General features: G+C 35.6%; 1 protein-coding gene across 1 annotated transcript in view; it reads left to right on the forward strand.

Annotated features, from left to right (window-relative positions):
- LOC114350301 (cell adhesion molecule 2-like) overlaps positions 1-17,979 on the forward strand; it is a 229,551-nt gene that overhangs the window by 131,903 nt on the left and 79,669 nt on the right. The window contains exon 2 of the mRNA XM_028301037.1: positions 11,297-11,471. Coding sequence (XP_028156838.1) covers positions 11,393-11,471 — 79 coding nt within the window. The 5' untranslated portion in view covers positions 11,297-11,392. The remainder of the gene's footprint in view (positions 1-11,296; positions 11,472-17,979) is intronic.

The following is a 17,979-nucleotide window of genomic DNA, read 5'->3' on the forward strand; positions in this document are numbered from 1 at the left end:
TTCAACCCACTCACTTACTAGGTGTGCGGGAAGAAATTTCTTTTTAGAAATAATCTTTTTGTACGTGAACAATAAACTATAAATAAATAAATATCGGTCGGCCGTTTGGTGTAGTGGTTCAGAACGGACTACTATGCCGAGAGGTCCCGGGTTTCCCGGCCGGGCAGAAATTGAAATGATGAATTTTAATTTCTGTGACGGGTCTGGGTGTAATGTATGTATGTATTGTATAATTATGTATTTAATAAAAAAAAAAAGTATATAAAGTAGTATATCCGTTAAGCTGGCACCCATAACACAAGCATTGAGGGTTCTTACACACGAACAGCATTTTGCTGTCGACGCATGTAACTGCAGTCGACGTCAGAAGGCGACGGCTAGCTGTCGACATGCTGCCGACGTGCTGTCGACGCGTTCGCGGCTGCCGCCGGCAGGTGGCGACAGCTAGCCGCCTCCGCCATTTTGAAGGTCAACTGTCAGTAGTCCAGGAGCTTACACGCACACCTAATGAGTTCCGAACAAATTGATTCGGAATTGCTAAAAAATTAGTGCTGTCAAAAACAATGAAATAATATGGAACTCGAATTTAGAAGGCTACCACCATAATAAAACATTAAAAAATAGAGCATGGGCGTCGGTGTGTGTAGTCTCGTTCTCTATTCAATAACATTTCTTAAACCCACAATGACCGGTTCTTTCTCTTTCGTCGACGACGACGGGTAAATGCAACAACAGTGTTTCTTCAATGAAATCCATTTTCAACTGGCTGGCTCCTGTACAAAGACGTACGCCGACACGGTCGTCGACGGCAGACGTCGACGTGTCGACAGCTTGCTGCGGGCACGTCGACGGCTAGCTGCCGACAAGTGACGGCGACTGCGGTCGCCTTTGCTGTCGTAAATGTGCTGCTCGTGTGTAAGAGCTCTGAGTTGCTTACTTTGGGGCTAGCTGGTGCTGTGTGACAGACCAACCCCCCCCCTAATTTAGAATGACGTAATATATGGACGGCCCCTTTGCTGCATATCACGGCACATTTATACACTGGGGCATCTTATATTAGGTTAAGTGCAATTTTTGCATCTGTAAACATAATGTATTTTTAATTATAGCCCTTGACTTATACATACCTTCAGTCATAACTTATGAGAATTATAAATAATATCACTAACTTGTAGGTAACTAAATAATGACAAAGCTTACTTACTAGCTGGGTTTTTTGCCTATGACTGACTCGTTCTGTGTTCTTACCATGAGTTTACGTTAGGTGAGCTAGCTAGCGACTGCGTAAAAAAATTACATTAAATGTATGACATATTGTGCAGCTAGGGGTAGCGGCTACTTTCAAGAAATAAAATCTTCATAGATTTTTTTGACGTACTCGCTAGCGAGCACACCTCACGCAAACTCATGGTAAGCACACTGTAATATACAGTTCTCATTGGATTTTTTTTTAAAATAGTACCTATTACAACTTTGAAAGATGCGTAACTTGATGTGCATTTAATAATAATTTAATTTTTTTATCACTGTGCCACGTACTCGTATTTACATATATGTACAGAAGACGCAAAAACAACGATACATTTTAATAAGAAATGTCATAACACAAAATAAAAACAATTCAAAAGGAGCCCACTCATGTTTATTCGAAGAGATTATGAAGCTTCAATTGTTTTATTTTCGAACACTCGAGGAATAAAACTCGATCATCTTTTGTTTTGAGTTTTTGAGAGTCCATTAAAAGACAATGCCGGAAATTGGCGTCTTTTTTTTTTCGCGCGGCCATCGACCAAACCTTGTTTTTTGATTACAAAATAGTGTAATAAACCAAACTTACTATGGCATGTATACCTCTAAACTCAGTCTGAACTGAGTTACGAGCATCAGAAGTTTGATGATTTTCATACTAGATTTGCTGTTAGCGCGCAAGTTTTGTAAGAAATTGCAACAAAATAATGACATTGTATGTGTAAACAAACAATACCATCCATAAAAGGCTCCAGACATCAGTATGCAGCAGAATCAGCGCAATAAAAAAATAGCGCAATATTTTGTTGCAATTTCTTACAAAACTTGCGCGCAAAAAGCAAATCTAGTATGAAAATCATTAAACTTCTAATGCTCGTAACTCAGTTCAGACTGAGTTTAGAGGTATACATGCCATAGTAAGTTTGGTTTATTACACTATTTTGTAATCAAAAAACAAAGTTTGGTCGATGGCCGCGCGAAAAAAAAAAGACGCCACCTTCCATACAAAATCTGGCATTGCCATTTTTAATTAATTGTGTAACTTGGTATAACGTCGTTGGGTTCATATTTCATTGGACAGTCAGGCTGAAAGAGATTTCTGTTACGGAGAAACAAGCGGATCGAATAATACATTAGAGGCACAGAAATATACGTCATCTTATCATACAATGCGTTGCTAATAAAATGATGTTTTACGGAGAACGCGGTATTTTTAGTTTGAATTTATATACCCATAATAATCATAACAAGTTAATGTATTAATATTTTTAGGTACTTCAAGTGCTTCAACTTCACCGATTTCTCGTCTTAAGTTACATAAGCTTCGCTTCAATATAATTAGAGGTACGAAACATTATTAATTTAAACACCTACGCAAAATGAGATTGGAACTGATTGTATTTATATTGGAATATCTCTTTGATTAATAAATTACTCTATTTTAGATTTTTTTGCTGTAACAAAATTTTTAAATTAATTTATATCTAGTTGGAAACCAAACATCTGTTGGAACGCACATAAATAAAATATACACATCACGCTTATTTATTAGAAAGTGGGACGCACGACCCGTATCATTACTGCATAAATATAAAATATATCCACGTGCGGCTAAACTCGCATACGATCTCCAAAACATTATGTAGGTAATAAACTTTCCGTGTACCACCCAAGGTACACCCAGACACACGTCATAATACATAAATGAGCAGCCTTGTAGCAAGGGATCTGGGATCCTTACCGCAGGTCTCTTATGGGTACATGTTCTTGCTATGGAACATGTACATTGTACATTTATTACGTAAAGGAATTCGTGAACGGGTGAGATTTGATGGTCAATTTTAGATTAGCTGTTTTGGGTTTGCGCATTCAGTTGTCACATAACACATAGCAAGTGTGAGAACAGTTCACACGTTTATTAACATACTAGCTGACCCGGCGAACTTTGTTCCGCCTTAATGGCAATAAATAAGCAGATTTTTTTTTAATTTCAAACGGGATAAAAAGTATCCTATGTCCTTCTCCTGGCTCTAAACTACCTCCCTGACAATTTTCAGCTAAATCGGTTCAGCCGTTCTTGAGTTATAAGTGGAGTAACTAACACGACTTTCTTTTATATATATAGATAGACTGTACGAACTCGAAAAATCAGTTTTTTGAGCGTTCATTGTAAGACATTACGTTGACGTTCATGGTTCATTGTAAGGAGTTTCGTAAAATCCGTTCTTAGTGAGCACGTACGTTCTAAAAGGAACCCCATGCAAAATTTGAGACTCCTAGCACTTCTAGTATCTGAGATTTCGTGATGAGTGAGTAAAGTGAGAAAACTCGAAAGATTTATTTTTTGAGTTGATACAGTTTATTATCATGTAAGCTATACTACATTAATTAAAGCTGCTATATACATTCTGCTGCCTATAATTAAAAGAGCAATCAACTTAATGGAAAGAAGCTATCGTCACCCAACGACAGTTCAAACATTAGTGGGTTGCTAATGCATAGTCGATTATTCAAAGCCATATATCAAGTTAAACAATGTAGTATTAGTAGTAAGCACTACCTATTTAAAAATTATTGTATTTATTGTAGACTGATGTGCTGTCGATTTTTCATGATACCGAAGTTTCATTCAAGTGATGTACCTACATCTTAACCTAACTGAGAACCAAACTGAGGACCTTCCAGATGGGAAAATTGCAGGACGTCCGCGGAAGGCGCCTTGGTCGTTTCACTAGAAACGACTCACTACACTAGGTACTAACCCAAGGCGCAGACCACTATGCGGCAGAGTGAACACCCCAGGTTTTTAGTGGGTTCGAGCCCCACATAACCTGCCGTGCCCCGGCGGTAGGTATGGATAGGCCATTTTCCTGGGTAAAAAAAAAGATAGGAAAATTGGAAGATAGCAACGCAATATTATGGTAAATAATAGAGCCGGATAGCGTGAGATTTACCTAATTTTGATTATTAAAATTTATTCACCGATCCTTTCATCCAACGCATTAGTAAAACATGAACAAACATGATACATTTTTCGTTTCACAGTTTTCATCGGCACAAAAACCATAAAATGTAGGAGTACGATGTTTAAATTGTTTAATTACCACATCATGAATACATAATGTTAAAGCCCTTCTTGAGTTTTTTTTTCACGAAAGAAATACGACTGATGTGATACCTACAGATTTGTTTCTACGGTAGAGTGCACGAAATGAAAATAAGACATTATTAAGCATAATAACAATGTATCGGAACATTCATAGAACTGTGATAGAACGCTGTAATAGTTGTTTTCAGATGAATTTATAGTTGCACTCGTATTTATATCTAGAGTTCATGTCGTGCCGTGCCGCATTGCAGAGTACACCGAAAAGTGCTCAAATTTATGTCATTACGGGTAATTTCTTTATACTTTTGGCATGTGTTGTCACATTGCGAGGCTGCATAGTGCGCTCCAAATTCAACTTGTGCCTTTATTAACGAAAAATGCACATCCAGCCTCAGGCTCTCTTTGTGCTTTGCGTAAAGTTCCGATTATGTATTAACTAACTGTGCCCGCTACTTCGTACGCGTGAAAATAGTTTGAATAATATTTCCCGTTTTGAAAAATTTTCCTTTACTGCTCCGATAAATGAGTTATCCAACATAAATATTTTTTTCAAATCGAACCAGTATTTAGTTTCTGAGATTAGCGCGTAACGCAGATAAACTGTCTACACCTGACCTTTTTAAGTACCTATAAAGGCCTGAATCACAGCACCATTTATTTATGGACATTACTTATTTTAAAAATTCTTGAAACAAAAGTGACTTATTGAGACACATAGCATTTAAAACAGAACTTAATCATGAATAATATCAGCTAAACAAAAATGCCAGATAATTATTACTGAAACAGTCTAATTTTGTTGGCGAAAACCATTATCGAATTTTTAATTACTTTGAAATGAATACACAAGTCACTGTCTTGCCGGCAGATGCGATCTAGTTCTAAACAGTTCTCGACTATTCATACAAACCTACTATATTTCCTACAGTTCTTTCAACAAAAGGCAAAAGGTATCTCGTATACAGCGCACAGGGTGTTTTTTCAAGTGCGTAATTTTAGTGAAACACATTGAATACTTACCAAATTCTCACTACTACGGGATTTGACAACACACAAACACTTTTAAAAAAGGTAAAAAGGTATTTACCTTCCCGACGTTTCGACTCGGTTGCGCGAGTCATGGTCGCGGGCAGACTGGAGAGATATGGCGTCGTCTGCTCCGGCGCAATGAATTTTCTTCACCCACCCGCATTGGTAATAATTTTTGTCCGTGGTACAGTCAGTTCGACAAACTAGAAATTATACTTAAAACTACTATAGTAAAAATGCAAAATGAAAGTTTACAATATTAAATTGAATAAGTACTTACTTACTAAATTAAATAGTGAAATTTTAAATTCCAATTTAAGGCAAGTGATAACTATGAAAGTTTACCTTTTGTCAAGCCATGAAAATTGGTATAGAGAAAGGTACACAGGACCTATGAATACGATATCGTATGGAAATGAGGAATATCCCTTAAACTTTTAGAAGCCGATAAACCAACTTAACCTCTCAACTTTTCTTTCCCAACACTTAATATTACAAGACTGCGCCCCGTCATTGGCTGGGACTATCATTAAGAATTTTCATCACATCACCCGGGAGTCCCGCTAAATGTACCCTGGGGGTAGCAGTTGGGGACGGAGCTTTTTCTTGAATTTTTAAAGCACCCTTAATCCGAGACTTGATTTTAAAGCGTAAGCGGAGGACGTTTTTAAAGTTTTTGAACGCAGGGTCGTTCAAAAATTTAAAAAACGCCCTTCGGTTAAAATATGCTGGATATAGATTCTTTTGTTTTTCTAACCATGTAGCTCTGAAATTAATCAAATCAGCAACCTAACTAATGTACCTACTGCGATTTTACAAATATAATCCAATATAGTCACATGAAATTAAGTATCAAAAAATCTTAATTTCCAATCGTGCTAGTACCATATTCCCAGCTATTAGCTTACCTGGATGGGTGAACAGAATAATATTATATTTTCAAAAAAGATTACATGAGAAAAATGATAATTTTGGAACTCTTTTTATCCAGGCATTTAACCTCTTTTGTACGTAAAATACAAAGCGCGAAATGTTGCAATTTGGAAACGATGAAAGCGACGGGAAACTGGAAAACTGTGTAATCAGTATATTTACAGAGAGATTAACAATCATTAATGCAGATGAACCCAAGAGCGCAACAGCTGAACAAAGATATTTCACGGCGCATTTGCCAGAATATTCCCCAGTCAAAGGTGGAAGACGAAAATGAAAATAAAATGGAATTAAAAATTCTATAGTAAAAACTATTGAGTTAAAGATAATATTTTCCCATTAATGTAATGATTCTTACGTCCAGTAGTGGACTGCTTTAAAGTTAATGACGATTATGTAAAATAAAAGGGCTTAAACTTAATGGATTTTAACGAAATAATTGTGTGGAATTTTAAAACTTAAACCTCTGAAAAGAAGGTGGTAATATAGCGACTATATTTTGCTGCTTTTTCCCAACACTGGTCCACTTTATTGTCCTGAACATTTGACTTCAAAATTATATTGAAAATTGAAAAACAGGCCTCTTAAAGGCCTGAATTCAAAGAAGTAATTATTGAATTACTATTTTTTTTTGTGTAATTCATTATGATTACTTATCGCTATCCTGAAGGGATTTTAAAGTTGAACAATTCCCCATCATATAATAACTCATTGGGATTTCATGGAATTCAAATAGGAAGCCAGATTAGTAAATTCTGCGAAACGATCATTGTCGGCTCAATTAAGGAAGATAATAATATATTTATTAGTTTTCCAGTGAAATGGCTTTATGGCTTTATATTGGCTTCGTCAATTAAGGGGACCATCTTGTTCCAACTGGCTCATTGGTTCTGGATATTTTACTAAATTTTATGTTCAAATGCTTTATTGCGAGCCTAAAAGCATATGCGAGCCTAAAAGCATATCATATTTCGTAACAAATACACATCTACGAATTTTCGTATTCGGATAATGAGTTATGTTGTTTATGAATAAGAAGATGGAAGGATACATAATTTTTCAAAACCGCGCAAGATGTATTGTACAAGTATATGCATATTGCATAAACACTTTGCTCAATTACATAGCTACTTACTTACCTAGAACAAAATAAAAACGAGACGTTTCCATACGTCTTACTGATGACACCTTTTATGTAGGTAATAATTTTTTAAAAGATTTTATCCGTAATATCAATCCTTTTTGTTTGATTCACAGTTTCACGACGGCCCTGTATAATTTTTAAAATTATTACTTTTAATTTTTTTTTATCCGTAACAGTTTCTACAATCACCAAATTTTAATCTCGCGTTATTTTACAACTTACACCAAACCCTCTAAGGTAGATACATAATACACAGGATGTTGTACTTTGTAGGTAAGATAATGGTCGTGGTCGGAGGTTTATTATGATTTCTTGGGTGCAAATTGACTTGGAAAATAAAATAAAACGTGTATTGCCAAAAGTGCGTGCTAAAAAGTTAAGTATCCCTAAAATGTCAGATGAAATTTTGCTTAAGGGGCTGACAGCGTCAGTTATTGTTATGGTAGTAACAAAGATTTTTCTTTTGCTTGGTCGATATGATAAGAGCGATTAATTTTAACTTCAAATGTACAACAAGTAAGCATAATTATAAACTTGCGCCCGTATTCACAAGCGATGCTTGCTTAAGTGAAGCAGCAAATCGAACGCACAGCATTGAATAGAGCTCTGTTATTGGTTCGTGTGTCACCGTGTGTGTCCACGCGCACTGTGAGATATCATAGTAATGTTTGTGAATACGGGCAATACTGCACAAAACTACTGTATAAAGTTTGTAAATGTACAAGAAAGATCTAAGTACCTAAAAGTACTATTGAAATCAAGGTATAAAATCTTTTCAAACCCTGTTTTCCATACGAAATAAATAACTTGCTTACCATATTCACTTCCATCGCTGGAGCATGTAGCTCTAGCGACTCCACTACGGCCATCCAACTAACGTACAACAATGGTGGAAGTCTTATATTGCTTCCCTCATTTCCACAATCAAATTATATTACGCCAAGGAAAAAGCTCTGCAGGTCTGCAGCTTTGAAAGCTCTTTTAACAAACTCGTTGTAGTCAAGGGCTACAGGTAACGAGTATTATACAAAAACAACTTTAGTAATTTAATTTACCTTCTAATGCGTTGAGACAGATGAAATTAAGGTTAAATTAAAGCGTAAGGTGAGCTTTTCGCTGTAAAGGTAAGTACACATTATACTTATGACGCGTAACAGAATATTCTATTGCAAAAATGTGTCGTTATTTTGATAAACTGAATGGTTAGTTACAATGTCAAGTGCTACAATTCTGGAAAAATAAAAACCTTCAAATCATTATTCAAGCGTGCCAGTCCAGGGCAAACTTTTACTACTTACTGAGTGCGTGGTTTTGAATACGTTCTCTTTACGTGTAATTTAATGGCCTAATGTTGTAGCCCTTATTTTTTTTATGCATAACAAAGCAGAGAATTTGACCGCAATCGCATCGTAATTTTGTACATTGAACAATATAGTACAAACCAATAGCACTTCAACAAAAAAATATCTAATGCTGTTTTAAAACTATAATGTGAAATTTACCTCAGCCTAATTCACCAATATAGGCACTTTACTCGGAGCCAGGTTTTGGCTACCATCCAAAAACTCCATTGGTCTCCAACGGGCCCCGTTTCAACGTTCGCAGAACTGTGGCATTACGGTAGACTTCGGGCATATTCGGGCGTCGCCTACGAACCCGATAGCGACTCGCGTCGGGCACCTTTCATGGAAATTGGTGCTTGGGAATTTTGTGAAAAAGGCCACCTCTGTGGGCATTTGATACCGTGTGAATGGAACCGGCCCTCTGTGTGCTTAATTTCATTAATGCTCAATCTTAACTGCTACAAAATAACGAATTTTTTGTCCATTAAGTTATTAATTTGTCAAAGTTTTTGAGTCTATGGGGGGTTAGTATTGGTATGGGAAACAAAGTTCAATAACCTTGTTATTTTTTTACATATTTTAATTGAATCTATGAGAATCAAAGTGGCCTATAGCTGTACATATATTTTTTTAATGGGCAAAGATATTTATGATAATAAAATGTGTAAAATAGAATTAAAAATAGAAACACGCCTCCAATTTACCAAAGGCAAATGAAGGACTTGGCCTACACTTCCCACGCTGGCCAGACACGGGTTAGGGAACATTTAGAGCAGTTCTTTTTTTTTTCAATAAAATAAAAAAAAACACATTTTAGGAGAGCGAGAGCTCTCTCTAAAGAGTCTCTCCATAGTATCCATTTTAAATTTGTACTGTTTTTAAATGTGTACTGAATTTATACAACATGAGTAAATGATGAATGGTTTATATAAATGATGGTAAGAATGGGAGTGCTCACATTAGTCAATGTACGTGACATGTAAACACTGTTATTACACCCGTGGGACTTAATTAACTACGAACAAAATACCATTGAAAAAGTAACAACATACTCTCTCACTGTTTGACCATTAAAATACCTATGTTATTATGTTTTTGTACGTTTCATCATTTTTGAGGCATGTTTACGAATTTCTAAATGCGTTTAGCTGTGTATCGCTCATATTAGTTTGACAATCATTCGTTTTTTAATCGATTTAAGTGATCAAGACTTACTTCAGGTCTTATAAATCAAGTTATCAAAGTTACTTATAATAATATTATGATCAGTTCAAGCTTCAATTTTATTTATATGTATTTAAAAAGACAAGTATTGAAACATGAATTCTTGATTTCAGCACAAACTATATAACTCATACCCTGTAACTTAACCACGTAAAAGAAACAACTTGTACAGTGTCTTGCTGCACTTATACATAAGTCGTACCTACTTATAAAACCTATTACTTGACTGAACAACTGATTTGTCAGAATAAATTATTTTTTTTGTTACAATAATTAGTTATGGATACCTTTTTATTTATATTTGAATATTTAACTTTAACTATAACAACGCCATTAAATATCCCCTGCCATCTGCCGGCGTAATTGAAAACTTTTCACTTGATTAATATTGCGTAAAGTACATTTTCGTTTAGCCCCTCATTTCGAGCGGTGAATATTCAAGCAGGTGATTTAAATACAATTTATAATGCTTAACAGTGTTGACCAGACCTAAAATAACGGAAACTTTTACGGCGAACTTCACAAATAAATACATTTAAGTTCGAGTTTTCGAATCAGAATTGAAATACTGGGTAACTAATTTCAATTTCATGGGTGACGACGCATTAAGACTAAAATTTTAGTATTTATAGACGTTATAACAAGAAATGTATATTTAAGAAATTCCTTCTTGTCCCAATGATTACAGACTACTCGTATATACTCATAGACTCAAAAGGTTCTAGGAACGATTTTCAATTGGTGTACTCGTACAGTTTGTTTATGACTATACAATCCTACGTAAGGCTAGTTATCTAAAAAGAATTATAATTTCATGCTAGCAATGACAGGTTAAGCCATCGATTCAATTAATCTTACCATGTCAGACCTTCATGTGACTCATGAACTCTGACAACATACAAATCCAGTTCAAACAACACGACAGAAGAAAAATTAGGTTACCACAATAAATTCATCAGAACAAAAAACCTGTCCGCATTGAGTTAGACAACCCAATACGTTATCGTAAAAAATAAACCTTGTCAAACATTTTCCAATTACGACCAAATGTTATACCAAACGAAAAAATTCGTAAACAACGGCAAAACATTTTCGTCCTAATAATTCAATACCAACAAAGAAGGCTCGGCTTAATGATAAATTAATACACCGTCCATTATAAATTTGTTATTTGAGATAAAAACAAAACTCCCCGGCAGATCCTAAATAATTAACAACGGGAGAATTTTTTTAACAAATTCACAATTTGACTTTTCCTTGTTTCAGACGGAGTGAGAGATGAATAAAGAAATATTAGGGTTAAGATGTAATCTGAGGGATTACTTTGAGTGCCCGGAATATTTTATATGACCGGCTTGGAAGATGGAGAGCTCTCTGAAAGCCAGCCCAACCAGGGTTCTGTCGCTGTGGACGCTCCTCCTCGGCACTTTTAACATTGCAGGTCAGTTTTATTAATTAAGTGTTCATATATTTTTTAAAAGAATATTGGTAAGTAATTTGTTTTTGCAATTACTGATAGTCCCGTGTCCCGTTAGCCCCTCGTACTAAGTCCCTCGTGCTTGTGTCACGAGTGGACTCGTCACAATGTGCCATAATTTGTGGAGAGTCCACTCGTTCGCACCCGCGTTCCTCGAATGACGAGTCGGCCAGTTCGACCAATCCGCTTCTGGGCTAGTGTGGCTTCATAATTAAGACAGGTTCAAAATTAAAGAGCGACGTACACTTACTTAACTTATGGACTTGGTAGTTCCACGATTGATTCAGATGTGTTGGATGTAGAATTGCAGAGACAATCTCATTTCTTATTAAACCCAAGAATTATATACCATGTGTTTACATATTTTGTTTGTGACTGCGCTTCAACTTAATATTTAATGCATTTTAGTGTGTGATACATAAAATAAGTCAAATAATAATATGTAGTTAATAATAAACCAATTAGTCAACAAAAATGTGTAAATTCATGTAAATGTGCACATTTACTTTTGTCAATATTGCGCATTGCGTAAACTGCAAAATTTGTGCACACATTGTAATTAAGTCCGCTGTTTATAGAGTTGCTGTCACAATATTGTTAATATTCAATTTTACATAGCGAAAAGTTTACAAATTGTTTCGACGTTTATCAAAAAATAATGATTTTTCGTCATCATGGTAAGCTTAAAATAAGTATCAAGTCGATATAAAATTAAACTTAACTTTGACCTTCTAACAAAATAATACATACAAAAGTTCCCTTTTATCTTCGGCCCATCTTTTTAGGTTTTCGATACCAATCGCTCGCTCATTGTCTAAATGAGAAATTAATTATAGCAGAATAAAGAACACAATATGGCCTTAATTCTGACTAACAAAGCCTGTTTTGTATCGGTTTACGCTCTTCGCTCAACGGTAATATACCAATTTTGTGTTGGAGTGAAGTGTAGATTTTATCAAGTGAAATGGGTTGTGGTCTAAGTGCTGAAAGACACGAGAGGAATAAAATTACACTCTTATAAGAAGGACTTTAAGTAAACCTTATATACTGGGTTTAATTGCTGGGCATTGTGATAAAAAAAAGTAAAAAAACTAAAACCCAACTACGACAAAAAACGACGCTAAAAAAGTATAAAACAAGATTTTCAGAATACTGAACTGAACAAAGTTGCTAATGTAGTTGCATAGTAATTTTCATGTTTGGAAAACCGCAGTCACACGTTGTCAAAGTGCTACGGTAGGTAGGTATATGTAACGTGTGACTACGCCTTTCCAAACATGAAAATTACTATGCAACTACATTAGCAACTTTGTTCAGTTCAGTATTCTGAAAATCTTGTTTTATACTTTTTTAGCGTCGTTTTTTGTCGTAGTTGGGTTTTAGTTTTTTTACTTTTTATTTATTATTTGTACCATTTTGGTGTTAATGTGTATTTGTGGCGCATAATTTTAACAAAAGTTAAATTGATGATGATAGTAAAGAAGCAATGAACGAAAAGATGTGAATGCAAATGCAATCAGCCCATGAATACAGGTAAAGTCACAGGCAAATGCTAGTAATATATATATATTCAAAATGTACAAGTAAAGCCCTTTCAAATGATACCAAACACGGCATATTTATCTTAACTTTATTTTTTTACTCTGTATGTTATGTCCGCTAGAGGGCGTCACATTAGATTTTGTGAAACCCCATATAGCCTATAACCAGCGGACAATTAAGACGCTTCTAATGATATGTCATTTGTCAAATTCTGATAAGTAGTTTAGAAGTTACGAGGGAACAGATGAACATACATACATACATACATACATACATACATACATACATACATACATACATACATACATACATACATAGCCTGTCAAAATCATAACCCTCCTTTGGCTTTGCCGTAGTCGGGTAAAAAGAGTCGTACTTAAATACAACAAAAGTGTCATACATACCAATAATTTAAATCGTTTACAACTTAAGCCAAGCCCCTAAAAGGTTGGGTTGGACGGGAAAATCCCATTAAACAATAAATCTTCCCTTATGACTGGAAGTACGCTGCTGTTCATTAAAAGAAATTGTTTAATTTGCCGATATCGATTTTGCTAATGAGTATTGATAAAAAATTAAGTTTGTTATCATAATAGCTCTTTTAATAATGTATAAAGAAGAGCTGATTGAGTACGGAATACAGAGTGGTTGATTACAGACCGCATATTTTCATTTGTAATCAGTGGAAAAGTACAAAACAATACAGAAAGGCGATATTCTTGTTGCCAGTAGGAGAATTGTGGCACTCTTCAAAAGCAAACAGTGAAATCTATCGACTACGACATACCTAAGATATTATATACCATAAGAGTAATATTTACTCTTAGGCCCAGTACACATGGTGAAACGCAACTGCAACTTCTAAACTGGTCAAACAGTCGCTATACATTTTAAATGGAACGTTCGTAGCACTAAGGCCCAGAACACACAGTGAAACGCAATTGCAACGAAACTGCAACTTCTAGTTACTTTTGAGTTGCATCTAAGTTTCTGCCATAGATTCCGTTGAGAGACCACACATCACGCGACCATTTCAAACCGGTTTCAAACTGGTCGCGTCATGTGTGGTCTCTCAACGGAATCTATGGCAGAAACTTAGATGCAACACAAAAGTAACTAGACGTTGCAGTTTAGTTGCAGTTGCATTTCACCGTGTGTTCTGGGCCTAAGTGACACGAGGATCTGATAATGTAAGTAAAATTAAGATTAATGTAAAGACATTTGAAAAGGTAATCGTGAACGCCTTGTTTTCTTATTTAGACATCTATAAAGGCTGATTTACACGTACTAAGTAGGTAGGTTAAATTTAGTTACCTACTTAACGAATTAATACATGTAAATCAGCCTTAATACGAAGTCCAATGCGCAAAATTGTAAAAAAAATAACTAGGATTTCATACTGATTACAGTATGGTTTTATACTGATTAGAGGACGCAACATAAAACACAAAATTAAATCTAAAGTGAGAACGAAATGTTCTTTTTACGGGCGTAATTTACATCAGCAACAAAGCCACAATGTAATTAAAACTAAGAACAATAACTTTCAGCACAATGAAATCAAACTTGATAGCGGCAATGTCGTGTTTCATGAATAAACAGTTAGTTGCCTTTAACCTTGAATTAAGTTAAACAGGGTCGGTCCGTCTCAAGGACGCCACGGTCAATAATATTTCATGCAAACCATATACGGTCTTTGCATTCATTAGTTCCAGTTAGGGTGATAGTGTTGTCGGTCATTAAACTACAAATTCGTTGCAAAGTAGCTGTTTTCTTGACACGAGTATGAAAATAATCCCGAGCGTTCGCTTTTTTTTCATGCATTTTACAATATTACAAAGATGTAGTAGGAACCGAATACTTGAGTCCATATAACATTATGCATTTGCATAACTTTATAGATTTTTTTATTGAGGTAATTTTAAGATCTCTTGCGACCTCTTACAGAGGCTTCGCGACAGCTTACAGAAACTTCACGACCCCCCCAAAACACTGCTGTATTTTATATCAAAAAATCCCAAAACACTATGTACTGTTTGATTGCCACTGATTATGTACTCGTAATAGGCAACTACGCAAAACCATGACTGGTGCCGCGCTCCCCGATTCACAGAACGGGTGCGAATCTAAAAGAACAACATCTAGTTTTGTAGTAGTTCAAATCTTGAATCAGTTCAAAGGCGTTGCTCCGGGCGGTCTCCAAAGGTTCGGGTCTCTAAATTTTCGTCTGTTCAAGTTTGTGCGATTCTCAAGTGGCCAGAATTTGGTGAACGGTTTCGCACTTGCCTTTTTGCGTGAAAATTATGTTCGTAAGATAAATAGTTCCATGGCTATGTATTGGTATGTTTTGCTATTATTTTTAACATTAGTCTACATATTACTACGTCATCATCATCATCATTTCATCCACAGGACGTCCACTGCTACACATAGGCCTCCCCCAATGATTCCCACATCCCCCGTTAGGTAGCGACCTGCGGTACTTACACGTATTTAATAAGAACTCTTTGAAGAGAAGCTTGCCAGTAAAATTTCTACAATTCTGGACTTTTTCTTACTAATAAATATGAAGAATCGATGTAGGTACAAACGGAAATAAACAAAGAAAAATATGTAAGCGCGAAATGATTGATATTTATGACTTACCTTCAACTTTAAAAAATAACAAAGAATACAAATATCTAGATTAATAACAGAATCAAGATTCCATAAATTTAAATCCTACACGTGCTTCTTATCCGAAACAAAATAGAATCAAATTCATTTCAACCCGCAAAATCTGAGCCGATTCAAATCAGAAGATTTCCCTTTGTCCTAGATATGCGGACTATTCAGGTCCACAGGGTGTGAGTATAACCAATAAATCATGCCCAAAAAGGGCTTATCTCTTAAGCAATCTGAATATAGGCTAAGCAAAGATATCTGTTTGAATTTGCTCAGTAAAATGCTACAGTAAAAGTTTATTCAACTTTCAGGAATAGGGATGTTTCCTGGGTCAAAAAGCAAGAGTTTTAATTAGTCCGTCAGTTAACTTATCAAAAAATACTCTACACGTATTTTTCACTTTTTCAAACTAATGAAAATTTAAAGAGATAAAGCGCGCCAAAGTTCATAAGAAGAGGCCCGTGACGTCAATGCGTGCATAAAAGTGCCGCACGTTGTGACGTCGTGCGGAACTTCAACGCACCATAACTATGTAATTATTTGTTAGATTGACAAATAAAAATATATGTGTCCAATATTTTTTGATATTAAACATGACGGACTAAAAAAATTTTTTTAGGGAACTAGCCTATTACACGAATGAAAGTTAACACAACTTTCAATCTAAATTGAAGAAAAATGAGTTTTAAAATCGCCAGAAGATGTACAGCGGGCAGGCCCCTCACTAGGTGGACCAACGATCTGGTGAAGGTCGTAGGAAGAACCTGGATGCGGGCAGCGCAGAACCGGTAGTTATGGAAATCCTTAGGGGAGGCCTTTGTCCAGTAGTGGACGTCATTTGGCTGAAACATAACGAACGACAAGTTTGAAAATGTGGCAATGTGGAGAAAAGAAGTCCCAGTCAGTGTATAGAATCTAGTGGTGGTCACGAGAAGCACCTGGATGCGGGTAGCACAAAACCTCGGGGAAACCTTCTCCAACAGTGGATGTCCTTGGAGTTTAAAATACTGATGAATGTTGGATCATGATTTATTAGATTTGCTTCAACATGGTTACGATTGTGCCCCAATACCGATCAAAATAGACAACTTAAAAACACCTACATGTTATAAATAACATCAGATTATCCCATACGTTCCATTTTTCCTTGTATGCAGTGATAACACGCTTTCTCCGCGACCCCGCGACACAATGTGACGCTACGTAACATATTGGACAATGTTAGTTGATCGTTCACAGAAAATATTCACCACCGTTTTAGTTTTTAAAATGTTTTCTTTATAAAAATTACGTCATCATATTTAAGCCTGGTCACAATTAAGCAAGTCATGATCGTTGGACCAAGTTAGAAAAAATGTCTAATTTAAGTAATTCGAGTTATCTACCTATTGGTTATCTTGATGTGAACGTTAGTTATTTATAGTCTTAACTACTATGCACATAAAGCCCTTTTTAGAATGCTTATTACACTAAACTCGTCCTAGGAATTTGGGACAGTCAAATGATTATAGATGTGACAATAAATTGGGTCCAATATTGAGATAAGTTAAGCAATATAATATGGTCCAATTTTCGCTTAAGTAGCCCTGATAAATTTACTATATTGAACCCCTAGCTAATTGGAGCTAAATTCCATTTAACAGCTAAGATGCCCGTTTTTATTTCTTTTAAAGTTTCTCATACAAAGCAAATCGAACGCACAACGTTGAATATAGCTCTGTGATTGGCTCGTTTGTGACCCTGTGCGTCCACGAACACTGTGAGACCTCATAGTAATGTTTGTGAATGCAGGCGTAAGTTGCATCGTTAGTCATGATTACATAAAATAATTTCAGTAAAAAAACAGTTCAGCAGAAACTGACGCTAATGTAACCTCAACTTTTATTACACAATTTCGTAAACAGTTGTTGGATTTGTGCTAAACTTCTCACCCTGTATATTGGATGAATTGCGTCAAAATGAAATATACCGCTGAAGTTTACGGCGCAAAATGAAGTTCTGTTAGAAAGAAACATAATCGTCGAAACTTACTTAGAATAATTGAAAAATTACCATTTTACTTCTTCAACACGAGCTCGCAAAAGTTTACTCTGAATCGCACGGTATAAAATAAAGCGATGGGTGCACACAAGCGCTTTAAAGCGTGAGCATGCTTGATAAAACATTTTTCGTTTTATTCCACCGAAAATTATTTATTGTAAATAGGTGGAATACATGTGGAAATGAGTTTGAAACATTATGATCTTAATAATCTACGACGACACAG

Source organism: Ostrinia furnacalis, unplaced genomic scaffold, assembly GCF_004193835.3.
Source record: "Ostrinia furnacalis isolate ACB-3 unplaced genomic scaffold, ASM419383v2 OfSCF0862, whole genome shotgun sequence".
NCBI lineage: Eukaryota > Metazoa > Arthropoda > Insecta > Lepidoptera > Crambidae > Ostrinia > Ostrinia furnacalis.